The 23,496-nt window shown below is 47.1% G+C and overlaps 1 protein-coding gene across 1 annotated transcript in view; it reads left to right on the forward strand.

Moving 5' to 3' along the window:
* Positions 1–23,496, forward strand: part of LOC110572270 (pseudouridine 5'-phosphatase) — a 77,260-nt gene that overhangs the window by 41,857 nt on the left and 11,907 nt on the right. The window contains exon 3 of the mRNA XM_021680890.1: positions 17,595–17,824. Coding sequence (XP_021536565.1) covers positions 17,595–17,824 — 230 coding nt within the window. The remainder of the gene's footprint in view (positions 1–17,594; positions 17,825–23,496) is intronic.

Consider the following 23,496-nt stretch of genomic DNA (forward strand, 5'->3'; position numbering starts at 1 on the left):
TCCTTGCCTGGACCATCACCAGGGGCAGGAGCTCCTGAGTATGATGCGGGGTGTGCCCTGCCTGCCTGGAGAATAGGGCTGATCCCGGGGCTTGGAGACAGCGACAGAAGTGAGGGACTCAAATCAGTAGGGCTGCATCGTTCAGTTGTATAGAAAGTCTCTCCTCTTGAAGCCGTGTGCCATGAATGTCACTGGCAGGAAATACTTGGGAGCAGTGTGTTCTGTAGGCATTTTGTATGTGACTTCATAGGCAAATGGAAACCATCTGTTAGTGAAGGGTTTATTTTATGAAAACAGAGCTCTTTTAAATTGTGGCAAAATTGGAGAAAACTATACAAATGTGGTTCATCTATCGTCAGTTTTCTGGGGCTTTAACAGGTATGGTTTCACACACTGAAATGTATGTTGGGTTACAGAAGGAAAGTCCTTGACTTGGCATGTAGGAAAACCTTTTTAACAACATTCCTCATGAAAGGTGTTGGTTAGCTACGTTGTGTTTTCGACCATTTCCTTCATCCACGGATTCTTCGGGATCAATGCAATAATATGTTTTGGCATAACTTAGCGTAATTTGGCTTAGAAGGCCAGTAACAAGAAAGAGGTACCTTTCATGCTATGGACTCCTCCAGAAGGCTTCCCTGTTCTGTTCTTCCACTGGCTGTGGGATTTCCCAAGGCAAAGCCTAGGGCCTGGCTCTGGGTCAGTTCACAGGAGTGTGACAAGGCCAGGTGGGTGCATGGTGGTCAGCCCCGCACTGCTCCCTCCCACTCGGGCCCCTCTGGGCCCCCTGCCTCCTCGCTCCCAGGAGATCACCCAGAGGGACAGACAGAGATGACAAGCTAGAACCCTGGTCCCCTGGACAGCCAACAGTGGGGCGCCCACGCCTTGTCCGCAGGGAGGGGCGGCCGAGGGAGGGGAGCCGGCAGGTGTCGTGGCCTCTGAGGTTGGGGTATATGTGTGTGTGGGGTCAGTCCCCACTCTCCCACCGAGCTCTCTGAGTGCTCCTGGGGCTCAGGTCCCCCCAGGAAAGCGCAGGTCCATTTCCACAGTGGATTATTGCTGCGGCATATGCAGCGGGGCGTGGGGGGGGCCTTCCCCAGGCCGCATCCGGTCCTCACCGGGGCAAGAAGTGCGTCATGCTCTTCTCCATCTCTGCTCAGCCGCAAGGACAAGCACCGCCCACCCATGTAGCGGGCACGACTCAGCACCGTGGGGCCCTCGTCCCATGGCTCCCCGCGTCCGTTCCATCTCGTGTGCTAGCCTGTCTCATCCTGCGGCCTTCCGTCCAATGCTAAGTGTGCGCCTTTTCTTTCCCTGCTGTCTTCCTTGTTTGTGTCTCTTACAGCCTTAGCCCCTGGAGGCCATCAGCAGGGGTGTTAGCAGCCTCCCTCCTCTTCTGCACATGCTCCCCACCGCACAGCTGCGCAAGAAGGCGTTCGGCCCCTTGGCGCCATCCTATAACTTTCGTCTTTCCTCCCTGAGCCCTTCAGTGCGTCTAGTGCTGAGCGGGTGCTCAGGGGGACCCTTCCCCATGGCGTGTGTAGTCAGTCCGAGGGACGTGCACAGCCATGCGAAGGAAAGCCCACAGCAGCATAGTTCACGCCAAAAACAAGTTCAAGACAGGACGTAGACGAAAATAAAATAAGGCACCTTATTCCTGGAGCAGTGCGAGCTTTTTGGCAGGTGCTAGAAGTTGGGGTAAACTGAGGACAACGTAGAAGGCATGGGCAGGTGAGCAGGGAGGACACGGCCGTTCAGATGGAAAGGAGCGGACGTGGAGGATGTCAGGCAGCAAAGGAACTTGCTTCTGTGACGGGCGGAAGCCAGGCCTCTCATCGTTTGTGTGCCTGACGAATAGGCAGGCTCTCAGCTCGCTTAGGGAAGGTCCTTGGTGCCGAGCTCCTGTGTTTGCTGCTTCCCAGGGTGGGAAACCACCGGGATGTTTGAAGATGAGTTGTGCCAGGCTGAAACCATGCTGGGGGGTGGGGGGGGCGTCCCTGTGGGTTTATGGCACATGATGATGGGGGCATGGGCGAGCTGGGCTAGGAGGAGACCGGGATGGACGGACTCACTCAGGTGGAGTCAGAAAGTCTCAGTGGAGTCAGAAATGTCCCTGGCCCAGTGTCCCGTGATGTTGGCACAAATTAATACTCACCTTGAAAACCAGGGCTGGAACTCAACGAGGAGTCGGTACTTGAACGTTGAGGCTATAGGATTGCAGTGGTGAAGAGTCTTAAATCACTGCCTGACAGCAGGTGAGGACGGAAGGGGAGTCTCAGGATGGTTTTTCACACGTGGAATTTATCACCGTAGGAGTGAAAGGACGGTCATTATGGAAACTGTCCCTTCTTGGGAACAAGCCACAATCAGTGTCGTCGACTCTGATGCTGAGTGCAGTTTGAAGAAGACATCAGCAGGTTCCGTGCCCGTTATGGGGTCTGCGTGTCTCACAGACACGGAGCCCGGGAAACCCCAGAAGCCCCCGAACACGCTCCGTGTGCCTGCGCTGGAAGGAAGCACATGGGTGTGCGGTGGCGCCGGGCGAGCCGCTCTTCCCCGGCAGCCTCCAGGATAGCGACGTTCGCCACGGGGCCTCAAGGCCGGGCCGGCGACGGGGCCTCCGTGGCCTCACAGGCGTGAGTGCGAGTCTGCCTCTGGTCACGCACAGCGTCTGCCTGGCGCACAGGCCGGCCTCGGGGCCTGTGGGATTTCCGCTTCTTGCCCCGACACTGGCCGGTGGCCTCAGGGCCTGGCACGCCGTCCGGAATGCCGGGGTCTGGCCGCGGCACGGTGTTGCTCTGACCGTGTGGCAGCGGCCTCACGGCGAAGAGGTGGGCCTCCCAAAATAACGTAAACACCTACAGCCTGCCCTGGGATGCTGTCCTTTACAAATGCATGCAGAACCCACGCAGACAATCCTACCTGCTCAAGCACCTGGCCTTTCAAGTTGACGTTCCCGGCGTCTGCTCTAGCACAGGGGTGCTTTGCCGGTGCTTCACCCCTGGAGAAGCCTTCCAGGCTGCTGGGAGCCCCCTCGGTTTCACTTCGCCCGCTGCACTCGTTGAGCATTGCACAGTTACAGGACACACGTGACAAGTGACAAGGAAAACCATAAGCTAACAGCCAAGATAGTCCATTCAGCTTATCCCGTGCTGCTTTTCTCTTTAAGAAACAGACTCGGGCACATACGCAGGAAAATTCAGGATTGCAGGGCGTGGGAAGAAGCCATAGGAACAGACTATTTGCTGGTCACATGTAACTGGCAAAGCTCGGAAGTTCTTCTCCCCCTTTCCTTAAAAATGCCAGCTTGGGCGCCTGAGTGGCTCAGTTGGTTAAGCGACTGCCTTCAGCTCAGGTCATGATCCCAGGGTCCTGGGATCGAGTCCTGCATCGGGCTCCCTGCTCCGTGGGGAGCCTGCTTCTCCCTCTCCCTCTCCACCTGCTTGTGTTCCCTCTCTCGCTGTGTCTCTCTCTGTCAAATAAATAAATAAAATCTTTAAAAAAAAAAAAAAGCCAGCTTATTTGATGTTGTATATGGACGTAATTTCTTTTTCTGGGTTAAAAATTTCCATGTTCAAAGACTGCTAATTGCTTTCATTGTTATTTACTAAATTATGATGGAGACATTGTAGACTAAGCCAAATAAGACACATGTCTTTTCTCTCTAGGATCCTAGATATTACATGCTTGTGGACATAAATGTTTTTCTCAAATAATTACAATTTCTGGGACGCCTGGGTGGCTCACCTGGTTAAGTCTCTGCCTTCGGCTCAGGTCATGATCCCAGGGTCCTGGGATCGAGTCCTGCATTGGGCTCCCTGCTCAATGGTGACCCTGCTTCTCCTTCTGCCTGGAGCTCCCCCTGCTTGTGCGATCAATCTTGGTCTCTCTCTCTGACAAATAAATAAATAAAATCTTAAAAAAAAAAAAAAGAAGAATATCAATGTCTGTTTTTAAATGTGTGGTGGTTTTGCCGTGGATTTTTAAGTACTTGGAAGGATAAGATAACGGATAAAAGAAATCCTTGCCTCAAAGACTTGTCAACTCCGGAAGAGAGAAAATGAGCAGGTAAAGGGTTCTCAGGGACGGAGCCAAGAGACCGGGGCGGGAGAAGAGCTTCGAGGCCCCAGAGAGGCTCTGGGTGCATTCGGAGCAGGTGCTCTGCACAGAGGAGCAGAGTTGGGAGTGGGTGGCACCTGCTGGGCGTGCGGACTGACGTGTTGTACTGGGGCGTGGCCAGGTCCTAGAAGGCTGCCCAGCTTGCCCCCACCTGCACAGCTGCTTTCTGGCACACTGACCGCGGTGATGGGGATGCCATGTGTGCACAGACAGGATGGGGGCATATGTTGTTAGTTTTGCATCTGGGAAAGGCACACAGCCTTGTTTCAGAGATACGGTGCACAACAGGCAGAACACGTCCACTGGGGTTTGATGATGTAAAAAATCACATAGCTCGTTTAAAGAATTGAAAGCAACTATTCGTAAAAAAAATCACATAGCTCATTTAAAGAATTGAAAGCAACTATTCGTAACAGCAAAAGGCAGAAGCAACCCCAGGTCCATTGATGGATGAACGGATAAACAGGAGGTTGTAGATGCATACAAGGGGATACTCTTCAGCCTTAACAAGGAAGGACGTTCTGACACCTGCTACGACACAGGGGAACCTTGAGGGCATGATGCCGAGTGCACTGAGCCAGTCGCAAAAGGACAGACTCTGGATGATTCCACCCCCGGAGGCACGGAGAGTCATGCCATTCATAGAGACAGAAAGTAGGAGTGTGGGCGCCACGGCCTCGGGCAGGGGGAGTGGGGCGTTAGCGTTTAACGGGGACAGCATTTCAGTTTGGGAATGTGAAGTTCCTGGAACTAGCTAATGGTGTCCATTACACAAAAATGAGAATGTACTAAATGCCACTGCACTGTTCACTTAAATACAGTTAATTTAGGGACGCCTGGGTGGCTCAGTTGGTGAAGCATGTACCTTCGGCTCAAGTCGTGATCCCAGGGTCCTGAGATCGAGTCCCACATCGGGCTCCCTGCTCAGCAGGGGGTCTGCTTCTCCCTCTGTCTGCCCCTCCCCCTGCTTGTGCTTGCTCTCTGACAAATAAAATCTTTCAAAAAATAAATAAATACAGTTAATTTTATGTCACATGTACTTTACCACAATAAAGAAAAATTAAGTTTCTTTTCTAAACTGCCAGAAGCCTTGGGAGGAGGACGTAGTTGTATTTTTGGTAAAATTCCTGGACAGGCGACGTGGAAAGACGTGGTGATGGTATACTACAGAGGATGTTCACATGAATGTGACAAATTCGCATGTCTCCTCAGCCCCAGGCGGCATTACACACTGCATTTGGGCAGAAACCCTTCCTTCGTGTGCACCTGAGCACCCACCCGGTGCTGAGTGGGTCCCAGTGTCAGGGACACAGTCAGATGAACTCTTAAGCACACACAGCACTGGGTACTTCTTTGCCGGCTCACCGGTTGAAAGCGGGCACCCCTCAGCCAATGGTTCCTGCATCACCTTCCAGACCTGGTGCCTTTCTCTGCATCTCTCCCCAGCAGAACAGACACAGAAAAACGCATGGAAGCACTTTATTCCTTATTCCTCCCTCTCTCAGCGATTCCTCGGAGCACAGACTCTAATGGCAAGAATTTCATATTCGAAATGATTCACGGAAAAGGGCATCAACACAAACATCACAACACAAATTCCGGCCACACAGTTGAAACTCGTGCAAAGTGCCAGCAAGAAAAAATAGTCAGTGATGGAAACGATCATATATTAATATTGTGCTCCCTGCAAATGGGGCAAATCACTTTCAGATTATTCAGGGATCGCCGGGGTAGGGTCTGCTGTTATTTTGGTCACATTTTTGGATGCATGAGGCAGGCAAAAGGAATCCAGTGCTGATGGGAGCGATTTGGAAAGTGGTCGTCATGTTTCTTTTCCATTACCACGTACGTGTGCACACGTTGGAAACCCAAGTCTGTCCTGTACGTTCGTATCATCCGCAGCTTTACTCCCCTTCGGTGATGTCGGCAGCACTGGGCTCGTGTTGTATCGATGAGGGTGGACCGCGGCTTCAGAGAAGCATTAACAGTGAGCTCTCGGCCTGTGCACTTGCAGGCTGTTAGCACACGACTGTGATGGTGAACATGGAGTTCGGCGGCTTCGTCTGCGGTGAACCAGATGCGTTATTTTAGGCTTGGTTTTGTAATGTTCCTAGTACTTCCTTGGGCAAGTGAACTTCAAGAGTTTTATCTTATTATTCAGAGCTATAAGAGAGACTCACTGAGATTCAGTGAGCTATCAGCATTTCCTGTGATATTTTTCTCTTGGGCTATAAATAAAAGTCTATTTAAATAGCTGTTTTGTACATTGATTTTGAGTGACAAATCCTTAGAAGCAGCAAGCTTAAAAGTGATTCATAGTAAATAAAATTAACACTTTAAGCAACTTTCAGTCAAATAAACAAAGGCACAGAATGAAGTTTTTCTCCAGAATTGTCAGTGTTTTGAAATACAGTTGACCCTTGACCTGCACGGGTCCACTTAGATGCAGATTTTTTTTTCTGTATTGCAGTACCGTACGGTAAATGTATTTTTTATGATTTTCTTAGTCACATTTTCTTTTCTCCAGCTTACTTTATTGTAAGAACACAGTATATAATACACATCACACACAAAATATGTGTTGATTGACTGCTTGTTATTGGTAGTTAATTTTGGGGAGAGTCAGAGTTACGTTTGCATTTTTTTTTTCTAAAGATTTTATTTATTTGGGAGAGAGAGAGAGAATGAGTTGGCGGGGGGAGGGAGGAGCAGAGGAAGAGGGAGAAGTGGACTCCCCACTGAGCAGGGAGCCCGATGCTGGACTCGATCCCAGGACCCCAGGATTATGATCTGAGCCAAAGGCAGACGCTTAACCTCCTGAGCCACCCAGGCGCCGTTATGCATGTGTTTTTAACTGTGTGAGGCTCAGCACCTCCACCTCTGCGTTGTTGAAGGCTCAACGGTAATTGGCCACTCTCTTCAAATATTAACGAAACAGAGGGAAGGAAACATTGAAATTCGGTATGCTTTTTTAAAGAGTGTCTTAGTCTTTCTAGAATCTGTGCAAACCTAGGAGGCCCACGTACTCCAGTCAGGTGTCAAAGAATAGACTACCACGTGTTCCCTTGTGTTCCCCATTCACTACTGACAACCAGCCACACCTGTTGAAGAGTCTCCGTAACGATCCCTGTCACTGTGTAAGGACAGGGCTCCGGGTCGTCACGTCTGTTCAGTGGAGGCTCCTAGTGCATTTGACAACCACTCAGGGCCATTTCTTTTGGACAGAAGAAATGGAGCAAGGACAAGACTTGCTCTCCTGTTGTCTGATCCTTTACGTGACACAGAACAGTGGCCTTTACTCAGTTTGGGAAGCAGAGATAGCTGATTCTGAGTCTTCCAGGTGATGTCAGAAGTTACGAAGGGCAACATTTATCACTTGGACGGAAGAGATGACCGTGTGCCGAGGCGGGATGGGGCTTGGGGCTGACTCGGAGGGCAGAGGGCAGGACCTCTGGGATGTCTCCAGATCCTCCTGGAGCAAAGGATCTTCTCGTGTGGAAACCAGCAGCTTTGTGAGTTGACATTCTAGCTGCAGAACAGTGCATGTGATCAAAGGGTCACTAATTTGCTGGAAATGGTCATCTTCTGAATGTCCCACACTTCAGAAAATAATGTGCAACTTCCAACTCAGATACTCTCTGGGTCATATGAATCTTATTTGACTGATTTTCTTTGTCTATGCACAGTCTATTGAAATGGCAATTTAATAAGGAGATTTCAAACATGTTTGTATATCAGAGTGATTTGATTTTTATACACAATTTTTGCTCATTCGGGATTTCTACAGACTAAATTTCATAAGATGAAGAAAATATTTTGCAGATTTAAAAATTCTGCCCCTTTTCAGTTGCATTGAAATGGTGGACCTTTGACGAATAAACTATTCTATATGGGAAATTATCCCATATCCAAAGCGAGACTGAACTGCATAGTACAGGAGTTGAACATTAGCCATCGCTAAACATGAATATACCTGTGTGCTGTGTATTTCCCCATTAGATATCACATTTTATTATGCGGTGTATACAATATGTACATCCTGTAAATATTTAAATTCTCAACATTACTTTGAGTTTGCTCTGATAATGCTCCAGTAATTTTAGCATAATTAACAAATAGTTAAGTGTATGACGGAAGAAAGCACTGGGGTTGTGGATTCATTTTCTAGAATGGTAATTCCCCGCTAAGGCCTCTGGAAGAATCCGTGTTAACTGCGATACTTCTCACTAGCATCCCTGGCTAAGAGGCAGAAGACTTAGATCCCAATGCCTGGCTGGCTTCTGTCACGATGAAATTTACCTCTTATTTGTCCGTCACTTCCGATGTGTTTTCTCTGGTGCATGCACAAGGTCTGTTTGCCATGTAGCAGAGGTCGGCAAACTTTTTTCTGCTTTTTTGGCTTTGTAGACCATGCACGGCATTTGTCTCAACTACTGACTTCTCTACCTTTTGAGCTGAAAGCAGCCACAGTCCACACAGATGTGAATGGGTTGTGGCTATGCTCCCACAAAGCTTTCTGTGTGGACATTGAAATTTGAATCTCAGATCATTTTCATGTGTCACAAAATATTCTTCTTTTGACTCTTTTTGCATTTAAAAAGAGGCGGCAGGCTGGATGCGTGTTTCACAGAAGGCAGGATGAAACAGGGCAAACAGCACTGCAGGGCGGGTAGAAATCCTGGATGCGAGGGAGCTGGACCCCTGGGTCCTCTGCCCCATTTTGTGCATCCAAGATGCCATCCTTTCCCACCCCAGGCAGAACACAGGATTCTCTTCCATACGCTGAACCAGAGAGGCTTCAAATGTCAAATAAGAAGGCTCCCGGAAGATGCAGAGAACATTGGGGATGAAGGGAACATTTGCCCGCTGAAGGCCCTTTACCTCAACAACCAGCAAGATCCTGGAACGCTCTTCTCTGGAGACATGAGTCACCTCATGACAAAGATGCAAACACCAGCGTTTCAAGGCCCACCAAGGAAAAGGCCTACTCCAGATGATAGCTTTCCCTTGTGGAAGGCTCCCACTTGTGCCCCAAGCCAGCACTAGGGGAAGGTCCTTCCTGCCTCTTCCAAATTCTGGGGCGCCAGGCATCCCTTGGCTTGTGGCTGCGTCCCTCCCATCTCTGCCTCTCTTCACGTGGCTTTCTTCCCCACATTTCTGCATCCTCTCCTTATAAGGACACCAGTTGTTGGACTTAGGGCTCACCCTATAAATCCAAGATGACTTCATCTCCAGATTCTTAACCAATTACACCTGCAAAGACCGTATTTCCAAATAGGGTCACATTGTAAGGTTCTGGGTAGACATGAATTTTGGGGAGTATACTCTGTATACCCCAGAATCCTGATTGGGAGTCCTCTGTGTAGGCCTAGTTGCTTAGTGGGCTTCATTGTGGGGTGACAAGGTTGTAAACGTCATGTGTGAGAGGCCTATTGCTTTGGGTCACCTGGGGATGTGCATCTGAGCCATAGAAATGAGGGGAACTCTCTTCCTCTGTCCAGTTTAATACAGGAAAGACATTAACTGTATCCAGTATCTTCTAAGACTCGAGGGTGTAGCCTGAGCATAACGTTTTCACCTTTGCGTCTCAGCGCGAGCTGCCATGCCAAAATGCTATGGTCTGGGTGGTGTAAATCAAAGACATGTATTTCTCACTGTTCTAGAGGTTGGAAGTACAAGGTCTGGGTACCAACATGGTGAGGTTCTAGTGAGGTGTGTCTTCCTCTTCTTATAAGGGCACCGATCTCATTAGGGGGCTCCACCTCATGGCCTCATATAACCCCAATCACCTCCCAAAGTCTCCACATTCAGCACCACCCCATTGGGTCTTAAGGCTATAACATGGGAATTTCAGGGGGGCTCCAGTCCATACCAGTGACTTTCTCTTGCCTGGAACCATGTGATGGGGACATCCCACCCCATCCTATTTTATAAATGATCCGGCTTTCAGACAGGGCATTCTGTCTGCCGTGCACAAAAGTGAAAGCACAGGAGCTGGGAAACTGGGGCGCATACCAGGTCAGCATGACCTCAGACAATGGTTGAGTTACAGAAAAGGGGAGGAGGCAGACATGAAACACTGTCATTATCACACTGTGATTTGCTGACATGCGGACCCCTCTCCAGGCTGGGAACTCTAGACCAGAGCAACATGGATGGCACTGTTCTTTCTTATTCCTTATCGTACCCTTAGGCACACTCTGATGCTGGACACATAGGAACAGTCCAGGTTTCTCTTAGAAGCCAGAGTTTCCAAGACAGAGTCTCTCATGCTAAGGCAGGGCTTCTCAGCCTCAGCAGTGGTGACATTGGGGTCTGCATGACTCATTCTGTGGTGGGGAGTCCTGTGCACTCTAGTTTGGATATTGACCAGCATCCCTGCTCTGCACCCACCAGATGCCAGGAGCATTCCCTTCCCAGTTGTGACAACCAAAAAAAAAAAAATCTCCAGACATTGCCAAATGTCCCCCAGCAGGGATGGGAGCAAAACTGACCCCTTCCCACTTGAGAACCAGCCTTAAATGAAATGGTAGATCAGGAAATCATTGTCATGTCCACCTGAATATGGTAGGAGCCTGATGGAAATATCAGTGCTCCTGAGCTATGTCCACAGTGTAGCACCACTTCCTGGAAGGGGAGCCCTTCACCTGAATTGTCCTCACTTCAGAAGGGCCTGTCTTTCAAATCCTGCATCCTGGCACGAGGGTAGAATGTGCGGTCATCTCCGTCACCGTCCCCATACTTAGGGCAGAAGGACTTAGAATCCAGCCCTGAAAGGGCTAGGGTGAGTCAGTACTTGTTGATCTCCCCGGGACTATGAACACACTGCCTGTGGGCCTTCCATCACCGGGCACTGACTAGAAATCAGTCCAGTTGAAGTCCAGGCACTGCCGAATATCTCCTCTGAGTGAGGAGAGGTGTCAAAAAACCCCTGTTGAGAACCACTGCTCCACCACCTCCCAGGACCCTCCACGCCTCCCTGCTGTTGGCCCCAGGGGAGTGACTGCCCCTTGCCAGCTCTTTGGGTCTTGGAGTTGGTAGCGAGACATTCCTGGGGCCTCTTCCTACTGAAATGGAGAGCATCTTCGAATCTGTTTATTCCTTTGTGTGTTTCTTTACCTTCCCCTTCCCGAGCGCTGTCCTTCCTTGTCTGCTGACAATTTCTGCAATGTCACCAGTACATTTTCACCCTTCGTGTTGTGAATTTCACTCTTTCTCAGAGTCAAGGCCCCAGTTTCTGGTCTCCTACCATGTATTAGCTTCTTGCAGCTGCTGTAACAAGTGACCACAAACATGGTGGCTTACGACAACAGATATTTATGTTCTCACGGTTCTGGAGACCAAAAATCCAAAATCCGGTCTTGGCAGGGCCATACACCCTCCTGAAGCTGAGGGGAGGATCCTTTCTTCTTTCTCCCAGCTTCTGAAGGCTCCAGGCATTCATCGACTTGTGGCTGCAGCTCTCCATTTTCTGCATCTGTCTACGCAGGGTTGTCTCTCTGTCTCTCCTCTTCTCTTATGGGGACACAGTTGCTATGGTCTGAATGTTTGTGCCCCCCACAAAATTCATACCTGGAATCCTTGATCCCCCAGTGTGAAGGTGTTAGGAGGTAGGGTGTCAGGAGGTGATCAGGTCATGGGGGTGGAGCCCTCACCTATGGGATTAGTGCCCTTATAAAAGAGACCCCGCAGAACTAGCTCCCCCTTCTATCATGTGAGGACACAGTGACAAGTTGACTGTGCTCCACAAGGGCCTCACCAGGTCGGAATCTGTGGTGCCTCTATCCTGACTTCCAACTTCCACAACTCTGAGAAATAAATATCTGTCGTTTATAAGCCACCGAGTCTGGGGGCGTTGTGTTCTAACGGCCCAAATAGACTAAAAGACTAGCCATTGCATTTAAGGCCCACCCTAAATCCAGGATGATCTTTTTTCTCAAGATCCTTAATCATATCTACAAAGACCCTCTTTTCAAATAAGATCATTAGACCAAGGGTTAGAATTTGGACATATCTTTTTGGGGCCACCAGTCAACCCACTACACTCCATCCCAGGCCTTTGATCTGTAATACCAAGGTATTAGCCTGTCTGCCTTCCCAGTGATTGTGAAAGACACTTTCCAGGAGAGGCACTATACCCAAGCCCCTTACACGTGGGTGGGTCAGGGTGAAGAGGGGGCTGGCCATACACTGTCACCAGAATGCATGTGTAGAAGGTCTAGGCTGGGCAGAGTCCTACAGAGTGTCTGTGGTCCCAGGACAGGATCGGTGTCTGTCTGGTTATGGGTAGCTGGTGGCATTCATCAACTGACATTATCTTCCTAGGTCTAACTCTAGAGAAATCTACACTCAGTGCCCACTCCATAGTTCCTAATGGCAGGCACATTTCGGTATAAGTTACATCTCCCCCATATTGTTAACTCCTCACTGTAGGTCTTTGTGTTTAGGGTCAAGTGCTAGTCGTGCTAGTAGGACACACCGGCCTGAGTTAGTACGATGTTCACAGATATATCCACTCAATGAATGAATTCCAGAGAAATACCTTAACTAATGTCAGATCTCAATCTTTTCTACATTTTTCCTTTTCCAAATCCATTTTAATGTCAGCATCCCTGTTCTCTCTCATCAATCTTAGGTCTTTAGGATGAAGTAAGAGGAAAGCATTCTTCCTATCAAGACTGCTGATTCTTCACATTTCGTATTTCTTTCCCTGTAGATTAATCCTCCGAGAGCTGGTTCTTTGTAGCAAGAGATACCTGTCTTTCTGCCCTTCCCTTCAACCGACTTCATCACACCAAGGGCCAGAAGCTGTTAGCTGGATTTCATTTATATAATTAATTAACCAGCTTCTCTGCAGGGTAGAACTCCACTTATGTTTTTAGTCTTTTACTTCTCAGGAGCAGTGACTGAATAAGAGAGTAGTTAAAGGATACAGAAGTTTTTTTATGGAGTCAGCCAATTATATATCCAGAGATTTGAATGATTTCTTAGTGACTGTATCCTCAGGTTTTATCGGATGATCATGACAGCGGCGAGCTTTTATTTGGGGCTTACTGTCATGCCTGTCAAGTAGCCACCGAGGTGATTTTACGTGCGTGACCATGTGCTTGCACTCCCATGTAGCAGCTCCATGAGGAAAGCTGATCATTGCTATTTGATAGGCGATAACATTGAGCCTGAAGAGGATGCATGTTTGCCTGATGTCTCACCCAGAGGCCTGTGGTCACATCCTTCTCTTGGGTTTCATGTTCACACTGGTCTCAGCCACTTTCAAGACGCTCAGTACGCTGTGGCTGACTGAAAAAACAGTCCTACAGAACCATTTGTGATTCATTCCCCTATCAGTGCAGGTGTTGAGTACGCACCCTCCCATATAGGTTTGTTGCTGTGCTTTTGTGTATGTATACTACTTTACTCTTACGTTAGGTACAGGACAAAACATTCACAGAGCTAGAAATGTTGACGGGATTAGCTAACATGATAGAAACTATATTTGATTTTTTTTAAATGAATAGCACAAAAGAACATTTTCAGCAAAACTTTCTTTTCCCATGTGTTTTAGAGAGAGCTGGGTGTTTAAATATGCTCCATTATTTTTTTAAAATCGTGGTTTGTTCTTGTGTAATCTAGTAATTTGAAAATCTTGTTTTAAATTCATATCATTTTGATACTGTGAACATATATAAGGAGAAGCCTCACTAAAGTGGATGTGGGATACGAGAAGGGAGACTGGTGGGTGAAGGTGTCCCACTCAATGTCAATCACAGAAAGAATGATCAATTACAGTTTGAACAGAAGAATCCTCAACAAGAAACACTCACCAATTACAGGCCCCAATAGGGAAAGATGTACTCTGCATCTTCTATTAGAAACCTACCTCCCCTGCAACTCAGCGAGTGAGAAACCATCATCATTCTGGACTCTTGCGTTTCTCCAGTCGACTTTTGTTCAAAACAACCCCTCCAACTTCCTCCTTCTTCTCCATAAAATAACGTCCCTCTCTTTGGTTTGTTGGACTTGCCTGTGGTTTTGCCGTAGCTCGCTTCTCCTGGATTGTGATTCTCTGCTATTCCCGAGTCAGTCCATTTTTGCTGGTAGAATGACTGTCAGTTTTATTTTTAAGGTTAACAGTTAAAAGTTAACTTTTAATTACCATATCCAGACAGAGTTTTGTTATTGGCTGTGTTTTTATCATAAGCATTCTTTCCTGCCATCCACCAGTGAGGTAAAGGTTTTTAATTGAAATTTAGCTAATAGATGTAATCCATGATATTAATCAGTGGTTGTTGCAAACTAATTGAGTGTTTTGGCGTCTTCATCCTTTCAACTAATGTATTCAACCTTCGTGGAAACTGATTATGTAGAAAACTAGTACTGGTTGAAACTGTTTTTAAGTGCAAAGAAGGTGTTAACGTGAGATACATGGATCTTTAGTTTTCTTGTCTGGCTTTTGGTCAGCTCTGGTATCAGAGAAATACTTGGTCTCATGAAATGAGTTGGAACACATTCCCTCCTATTTTCTGAAAAGTTTGCTCAGAATTGGTGTTGTTTCTTTCTCAAGTGTTTGTTAAGTTCACCAGTGAGGCCATCCAATCCTAGATATGAGAAGGTTTTTTTTTTAACTACAAATTACTTACAAGGTATAGGGCTGTTGAGGTTATTACTGTCTTCTTGAGTGAGCTTTGTATCTTTTAAAGAGTCTGTCCATTTTATCTAAGCTGTTAAATGTATTGGCATAAAGCTGCTCATAATCATATTTTTTAATCCTTTTAATGAATTTAAGGATCTGTAGAGATGTCCTCTGATTATTAGCACTGTTAAATTTGGATCTTCTTTTTTTTCTTGATCAGTTTGGCTAACAGTCTGCCAATCGAACTTTTCAAAGGACCAGCTTTTTGTTTAATTGATTTTCTGTATTCTCTTTTATGCAATTTCATTGATTTCCTCTTTATTTTTTTTCTTCCCTTCTATTTGCTTTAACTTGATTTTGCTCTTTTCGCTCACTTTCTTAGGGTGAAAGCTTAAATCATTGGTCTACTTCTAGTTTTTAATGGGACAACTTAGATTACTGGTTTTAGACCACCTTCTGTAATATAAGCATTTAGTGCCATCAGTTTTCCTCTAAACAGTGTTTCAGCCACATCCCACTAATTTTGATATGTTAGCTTTTTGTTCTCTACAAAAGATTATCTAATTTCCCTTTGTGACTTCATCTTTGACTCATGTCTTACATAGAAATGTGTTGTTTAATGTCCAAATATTTTTTCCCACATACCTTTCAGTTATTGATAACTATTTTAATTCTTTTATCATCAGGGAACATATTTTGAATGATTTCAATTATTATAAAATGTTTTAGAATTTTTTGTAGCTCACGGACTCGTGTTCTATCTTATTGAATGTTCCAGGTGCACTTGAAAATAATTTGTATTCTGCTATTTTGGGTGAAGTGTTATATAAGCGTCAATTCAGTTAAGTTGCTTGATAGTGTGTTTGAAGTCTGCTGTATTCTACTTTCTGTCTACTTGTTCCATCTAACCTCAGTGTGTTTCTCTATTCAGTTCTATTAGTTTTTGCTTTATGTATTTTGAAGCTCTGTTATAAGATGCATACACATTTAAAATTATGTCTTGTTGATCAATTGACCTACTTGTCATTATGAAATGTACCTAGTTATCTCTGAGACTTGTCATTCCTTGTTTTAAAGCACACTTTTCTGCTATTAATATAGCTAACCCTACTTTTGATTAGTAGCTACAAAATATATGGTTTTCAATCCATTTATTTTTAACCTGCCTGAATATTATATTTAAGTTTTCTGAAGATAGTATGTAATTGGATATCAATTTTGTTTTTGTTCTATTTTTTCCATTCTGATGATAGTCTCTAACGTGGGCATATTTATAATGTTTATAGAGCTTCTAGAAGGTCATGATATGCTAATTCCTTCATCTCAGCCATGTCTCTGTTCATTTCTGTTGATTGCTGTTTTCTCCTGGACATGCGTTGTATTTGTCTGCTTATGTGTAGGCGTGGTAACTCTTGATTAGATATCAGACACTGTGAATTTCACATCCAGCAGAGTGCTAGATTTTGCTTTTTTTTTTTTTAAGTTTTAACATTGTCCTGGCACAGAGTTAAGATCCTTTGAATCTTCCTTTGAACATCTCAGGACTATTTCTCTTAAAGGTCAAACGCTCATAGTATTTGTTGTCTTCATGAACAGCTTTAGCTGTTTGAGAAAAATGAGTGTGTAAGTCTTTTCTGTAGCAATTAAGAAAGTAGGGACATCGCCTGATGCAGTTACTAAAACAGTAATGATTATATGATTATTTAAAATATTGCTTTAGATAATTAGTGTTATATGTGGATTTAGACGTTACTGTCATAGTCGGCAAAGGTTTCCAGGTGGAAAGTACTGTTGTATTCCACACGTTTCTGATAACCAGCCCTCTCTCCAGTGGCTCTATGAATAATGGTATTCGCCTCCATGTTCCCTGTACTTAACCCTTAACAGTTACTGAGAGTGTGGGAGGTGTTCCTTCCATGTGATGTGTTACTGCTGTAGCTCAGCCGCATTCAGCAAGGTCTGTTTCATCCTCTGTTCCCTTACCAGGTAGTGTTATAGCTCTCCTTCAGCTCTGGCCTTTGTCCTCAGCTTCTGGTAGAAGCCCTTTCAGGATTTCCTCTCCCTGGCAGTGACGAATGACTGAATTGCTTTCGGTAGCATGGCGAGTTTTCTCAGAAAACACCAACAGCATAATCTTTTTTTTTTTTTTAAAGATTTTAGGGGCGCCTGGGTGGCTCAGTCGTTAAGCGTCTGCCTTCGGCTCAGGTCATGATCCCAGGGTCCTGGGATCGAGCCCCGCATCAGGCTCCCTGCTTGGCGGGAGGCCTGCTTCTCCCTCTCCCACTCCCACTGCTTGTATTCCTTCTCTCACTGTCTCTCTCTGTCAAATAAATAAATAAAATCTTTTAAAAAAGAGGACCGGCAAACAAAGCAGTGTTTCTTTTTTTTTTTTTTTTTTAAGATTTTATTTATTTGAGAGAGAGAATGAGATAGAGAGAGAGCATGAGAGGGGGAGGGTCAGAGGGAGAAGCAGACTCCCCCGAGCAGGGAGCCCGACGCGGGACTCGATCCCGGGACTCCAGGATCATGACCTGAGCCGAAGGCTGTCGCTTAACCAACTGAGCCACCCAGGCGCCCCAAAGCAGTGTTTCTTTCCGGTAAAATTGCCTTCTGTTACTTTGGGAAATGCTATAGGGAAGCCCTGAATTGCTTTTTGAGTTTTGGTTTGAGTAGGTGTGTTTCAGAGCCCCTAGCCCTCCCGTTCGGGTCATGTGTGTCAGATCGGATCATTCCTGAGAATAGGTGGCAGAGAGTCAAGGTCCCAGAGCTAGCACGGCATCCCCAGGAGGCCTTGTGGCCCTCTACCTCCTCCACCTCCCTGAAGGCTTTCCCTTCTCTTCCCTAGGCGTGGAGAAACTCATCCACCACCTGCGAAAGCATGGTGTGCCCTTGGCCGTTGCCACCAGCTCTGGACGTGCATCGTTTGAGATGAAGACCAGCAGACACAAGGAGTTCTTCAGCTTGTTTGACCACATTGTTTTGGGGGATGACCCCGAAGTGAAGAACGGAAAACCAGATCCCGACATATTTCTAGCCTGTGCGAAGAGATTTTCTCCTCCTCCTCCCATGGAGAAGGTAAGACCAGCAGCGAGGAGAAGTGGCGGCACAAATTCCACCAGTGCCCCCGTCCTGCAGAAAAACAGAAACCCCCCCCCCAAATGCTTGTTGAGGGATATCTTGTTATTGCAAGGTTTTTGCTCATAGTGACCTTTGGTTTTATCGTGAAGTTTCCAGGTTTCTGTTTTTCTGCAGGACGGGGGCACTGGTGGAATTTGTGCTCCAGTGCCCTCTCCAGCCTGTGTACAATACTTCATCATGCAGGGCGCACAGGGACATGGGGCAAAGGGTGCCAGCGACCTGGAAGTCTGTTTAGAGCCAGTGGATAGTGTTTGTTCAGCTTTGCTTCGGATTCTCCTCCCTGCACCGTTACCGTTGGGATGGATTGCTTAGCCTCCACTGCGTGCTTATGCAGATTCCAGAGCAAGAGGGAGACGGCCTTGAGAGGGGGCGGGCTGAGGTCTGTGTGCCCTGCAGATTCCAGAACACCAGGGAGACGGTCTTGAGAGGGGGAGGGCTGAGGTCAGACTGTGTGCCCCTGCAGTTTCCCGAACACCAGAGAGACGGTCTTGAGAGGGGACGGGCTGAGGTCTGACTGTGTACCCTGCAGATTCTAGAAGGACATGGGGACTGAGTCGAGAGGATGGTTTCTCTTGGTGCCGTTTGTGTGCTGGCGGCAGGGAGGGCATTCATCAGGGTGACAGTGGGTTCCTGTGTTCTTGTAGGTTCCTGTTTTTTGGGACTTGGGGTTAGAGTTAGCTCAGGGAAGAACATTTCGTGACAGTTCTTTTCTAGCTCTCTCCTCCCCTCACCCACAGAGAGCCAGAGATGCGACACTGCCCTTTTCTGACACAAATCACAAGCACAGTTCAGATCACAAGACTTACTCAAAAACCTGCTTCCAAATGAAGCTGAGGGGCTGGGGCATGTTTCATCGATCTGTTATTGTGTTTGTTGTATTTTGTTTTGTTTGGCTCGGGGTCCAACTTACTGACCTGACCCTGCGAAGGCAGTAAACATGTGTGAGTCAGGTGCTCCTCTCTGATCCTTGACACCAGCAGGCCATCGCACACTTCAGTTCATTCCTGACACTAACCGCCAGAAGCAGCGCACACCCCCAGCTTCAGGGCTCCGTCTCACACGGTGCCCCCGCCTCCGGTGTCATCCGAAACTGGGTGTCCATGCCACCCACCTTCCTGCGTGGCCAACTACAAATTTGGGGGGGTTCTTAGGCTCCTTTTGTCAGTTTCAGTAATGCACTAGAATGAGTCACAGCACTCAGGGAAACATTTTATGTGTGTTTTCTGATTCATTACGAAGGCTACAACTCAGGAGCAGCTCGGTGGAAGGGATGCTTAGGGCAAGGCATGGGTGGCTGGGGGCATGGAGCTCCCGTGCCCTCCCGGTGCCCCTGTCCCAGCTCCTCAATGTGTCCCTCAACCCAGAAGCTCTGAGAACCTCATGGTTGAGGGGTCTGACTGGAGGTTTCATTACGTAGGCATTATTCATTAAATCATTGCCCAATGGTGATTAAGTCACTGCATCTGGAGATCGGGGTTAGGGCTGGAAGTGCCATCCCTCTAAGTGTGCCTTGGTCTTTCTGGAACCCATCCCAAAGCTATGTAAGCAATCACAGATAGTCACTTGATTAGCAGAAACTCACGAACGGGGCTCATCACGAATAACAAAAGATAGCTCCAAGATTGTTCAAGAAATTCCAAGGGTTTTAGGACTTTTATGCCAGGAGCCAGTGACCGAGACCAAACATATGTTTTTTAATAACATCACCGCCCTAAGGGATCGTTGAGCGATAGCAGTATCGTTGATGGTGTGTCGATACACACCCTTGGGCTGATTCAGATCTCATCACTGAATCCAACTCGACGGCAGTTGTACGATGAGGGACGAGCCCACAGTCGCCGGGCCCCTGAGCCATGGAGTGAAAGAGGAGCCCCTTTCCAGGGCTGCCAGCCCAGATCCGGGGTGCAGCGTGTGTCTGCTTCATGTATCGGGACATCGATATGCCTGCGTGCTTGGCATCCTCCTACAGATTCCATGGGCGTGTCTTCTTTTTCTAAGAACCTCACTTCCCAAAGTGTTCTGTACCTTCAGATGATGAAGTGCTCCTGCTAGGAAAGCCATTTTCCTTGTTGGGTGCACGTTGCTGTTGATTGACAAGTGACGTGAAGCTGCCACACTGGACACACTGGTTCCCAGAGCCATTCAGAGTCTGCAGGCATCTACTTTCAGTAGGATCTGAAGGAGCTGATAAAGATTACCTAGGATATTGGCCCGCACATGAGCTGCTTGTATGGTGGAGGCCGTTAAAGGGAAAACATACTACGTCTCTTCCCATGATAGCTGTTCTTCCTTGGAAAGGTACCGTATCAATGGAAACGTGGCAGGAGACATTAAATAATCCTGAAGGCATTGTATTTTGCTCAGTGGTTGTGAGGGACAAACAAACGTGTTTTAAAGCCTGTGGGGAAATAGAGTTTATAGGGAAAGCACACGCTCACTCTCATACTCGCTTTGCATGAAGCCATTTGCAATGACACCGTGGAAAGCGAAGACACAGCTGCAGAGTGAACACGGAGCTCCAGAGCTCCCATATTGTCTGCATATCCCCATGTTCTTCTCATTGACAATGTTTGTTTTAAACTTGTCAAAGAAAAATGAGCAACTGCATATCTTAACAGTAATTTAGCTCGTAAAGTGTTCTACACATTACCCTTGTTCCTAATCCATGTTTATTTATGCATGCATTTGTATTGTAGAAATGAAACCTTTCTTGTCATATTTCTTAGGCAAATATAGTCAGGGCTTTTGGGGTTTCTCGTCGGGTGATCTGCATGTGGTAACACTAAAGGAAGATTTGAACAGGCTCCTTGTTGTGGACACACCCTTAATTTTGTGCTTGGATTCTTTTTTCTACCTCATACATGAAGCACTTGCAAAGAGGGTTGTTGGAATAGGAGAAGGTTCTTCGAACATGTCCCGCTGCTTTCTCTTTGATCCAGCGCCGGCCGTAAGAGGGGCGTGCCTGCCAAGTTCAAGGGCATTTCCTATGATTATTAAGTCACTGGAGAGATTCACAGTTACCGGCGGGAATTTATTATGCTGTGGGTGTCATCCAATTAATTACGTACAGTAGTAGTAATAGAGAGGAGGACAAAACAAGCGGTGTCAAAGGAAGAAATTATGTTAAAGTGTTAGTTACCATTTTTCCAGGAGAAGATGCCTAAGAGAGCTCGCATGAAACACGTTCTCACTGAAACGATTACTTCTAAGCTGTGCATGTGTCATTCTTTGGTGCTAAAAATAAGCAAAAATGGTGCCACCTCCAACAAGTCCCCTCCACCCATCGTCAGCACTCACGAGCACTCACTGAGTGCCTGCCGTGTGTCCAGGAGGCTTGCGGCATGTGTGAGCCGCGCCCCAGCGGTCCGAGAGCACGTGCCTTCTGCAGCCTTGCAGGCGTGAGCGGCCGGGCCCCACGCCACCAGGCGGGTTGAGGGACAAGCTGGGAGTCACCCCCAGGTCCTCGGGGTGTGTGAGTTCTCCCTTAACTGCTCTGGTGCAAAGTAAAAAGGATGATGGCGTCATGGACACGGGACATGGGTTGACTTTCATTACAAGTCAATCCTGAAGTCCGTTCCAAGAAGCATGGTCGTTACTACTGGGCTATTTTAGCTTCCTTGTTAAGAACTGAGTTTCAAGGTTTTTTGTTTATTCCTCTTTTGTTTTGTTTTTAAGAAAGTTCTGCAAATTACGCCTTTATACACCTAAAGAGTAAAAAAAAAAAAAAAAAAGAATGATAAAGGCATTATAGTTGGTGAATTCTAATTGTATAACGTCTTCCTGGTAAAACTAAGACCATTCTCTCAATTACAGAAGGAATCACCCGAGTTGACTTTTCAATGTGGGAAAAGGGCAGTTAATATATTTTACCTGACCTCTTGCCAAAGAGACATGTTAATTTAAGAACCACTTTCAGTACCTCTTTTTACCATACACTGTCTCTGTCCCCAAAATCTGTGGACAGGCATGGGCTGTCAACGTGCTCCTGCCATTTTTGGCTCTCTGGGAAGAATTTCTTTACCTCCCAGAATAATGGGAAGCAAGCACATGCATTGCTGTGTCAAATTTAAACTTAATTGGTGGCCAGGTGAGCAGTGGCGGGCCCTCTGTCTTCTGTGTGATTGGATGTTCCTTAGGTAGCTTCCCACTCCCAGCGCCCCTAGTAGAGGCATGCTGGAGCACCTTCTGGGGGTGAGGAGAGTCACTGTACCCTCGTAGTCTGCTCCTGCAGGGGCCTCAGGGATCCAGCAGCCTCCACCGTCACTGGCCAGGCCTCAGGACCACTTTCTCCTCTTGTCTCTCACAACCACTGAGCAAAATACAATGGCTTCAGGATTATTTAATATCTCCTGCAACATGATTTATCAAGCTCTCCCATATTGCATTAAAAAAAAAAAATCCCAACTATCTTGAATATTACCTGCATGGTCACTACCCTTTGATTTCTTTTCTTTCACTGAACCTACCTGTGCTTGGTGTCCATACCCAGTTTCCATGGACGAGTTTGCTTGTTTTCCAGATTCCGCTGTCTGGGAGGAGAAACGTTTCCTGTACTCTCTTAGGTTCTGTATCGGGTGCCTGTAAATTAAACTGAAAAAAGGCATTAGTAAGAGACAAGACAGATTTTTATTCGCTTACGGATGTGGCAGTTCACAGAAAAAGCGTGATTCAAGGAAGCAGTTGGAGTCTGGGGCTTATATACCATCTTAATAGGGGTTGGAGAAAGACAGAGGGACACTTTCAGGAGAACAAATAACCGTCAGGAAAAATAAGTGGGCTCGTAGAACAGATGGGAGATGCAATAGCTTTATGACAATGTCATAATGTTTAGGCGATTTCTTATCCAGGTGCTGACCTGTGCTGACTTGCCTTCAGCAGTAAGAGTCAATTTTCCTCAGTTATAAACCTCCCAGGGAGGGCATTTCTGACAGCTGAATTCTTTAAGAGCCTGTGCTTTGTGGAAGATAAGGAGAATTCATAAAAACCCTCTTCCTGCAGCTGTTGATTCTCACTTGTCCCAGTTCAGTGTAATCCTTGAAGCACTGGAGCATGTTCTGAATGGACCTCCTTGACCCCCGAAGCGTCCCTCTATTCCTTTTCCAGCAAGCCCTCTGTCACTTCCTTGCTACCTCCTATGTTCAGCATCTCACTGGCCAGACTCAGCACCCTTTGCTTGCTGAGCTCCCATGGCCTCCTCGCTTTGGAATTAGCTTGTCTGTGGTTCTCAAACCCTGCCTTCATCCTGGACCGCCACCCACATCAGGTACTGTGATCCTGTGTGGCCGCGTCTTTGCCTTGTCTCTCCCGCTTTCCAGTCCGTCTACCCTCCAGCCCGTCGAGACCTCTCCTGGGACCTGCTGCTTTCCTCCAGATCCTCCCTTCCTGCCCACATGCCTCCACTGCCCTGGTGATTCAGTCCAGCCATCCCGCCCAGTGACGTCCTCAATGCTAAGGACCTCACAAATGCCCCCTCTCATCTTTCCAGACCTTCTGCGGCATCCCCCCTCCTGGCAGTGCCCTTGAGTAAAGACGACAGCACACGATGGTCTTCAGTTCGGGGGGATATTTGCAATCGTCATTTAGAAATGGGCTAGCCACAATTTATAGGC

The sequence above is a fragment of the Neomonachus schauinslandi genome, chromosome X, assembly GCF_002201575.2.
Source record: "Neomonachus schauinslandi chromosome X, ASM220157v2, whole genome shotgun sequence".
Lineage (NCBI taxonomy): Eukaryota > Metazoa > Chordata > Mammalia > Carnivora > Phocidae > Neomonachus > Neomonachus schauinslandi.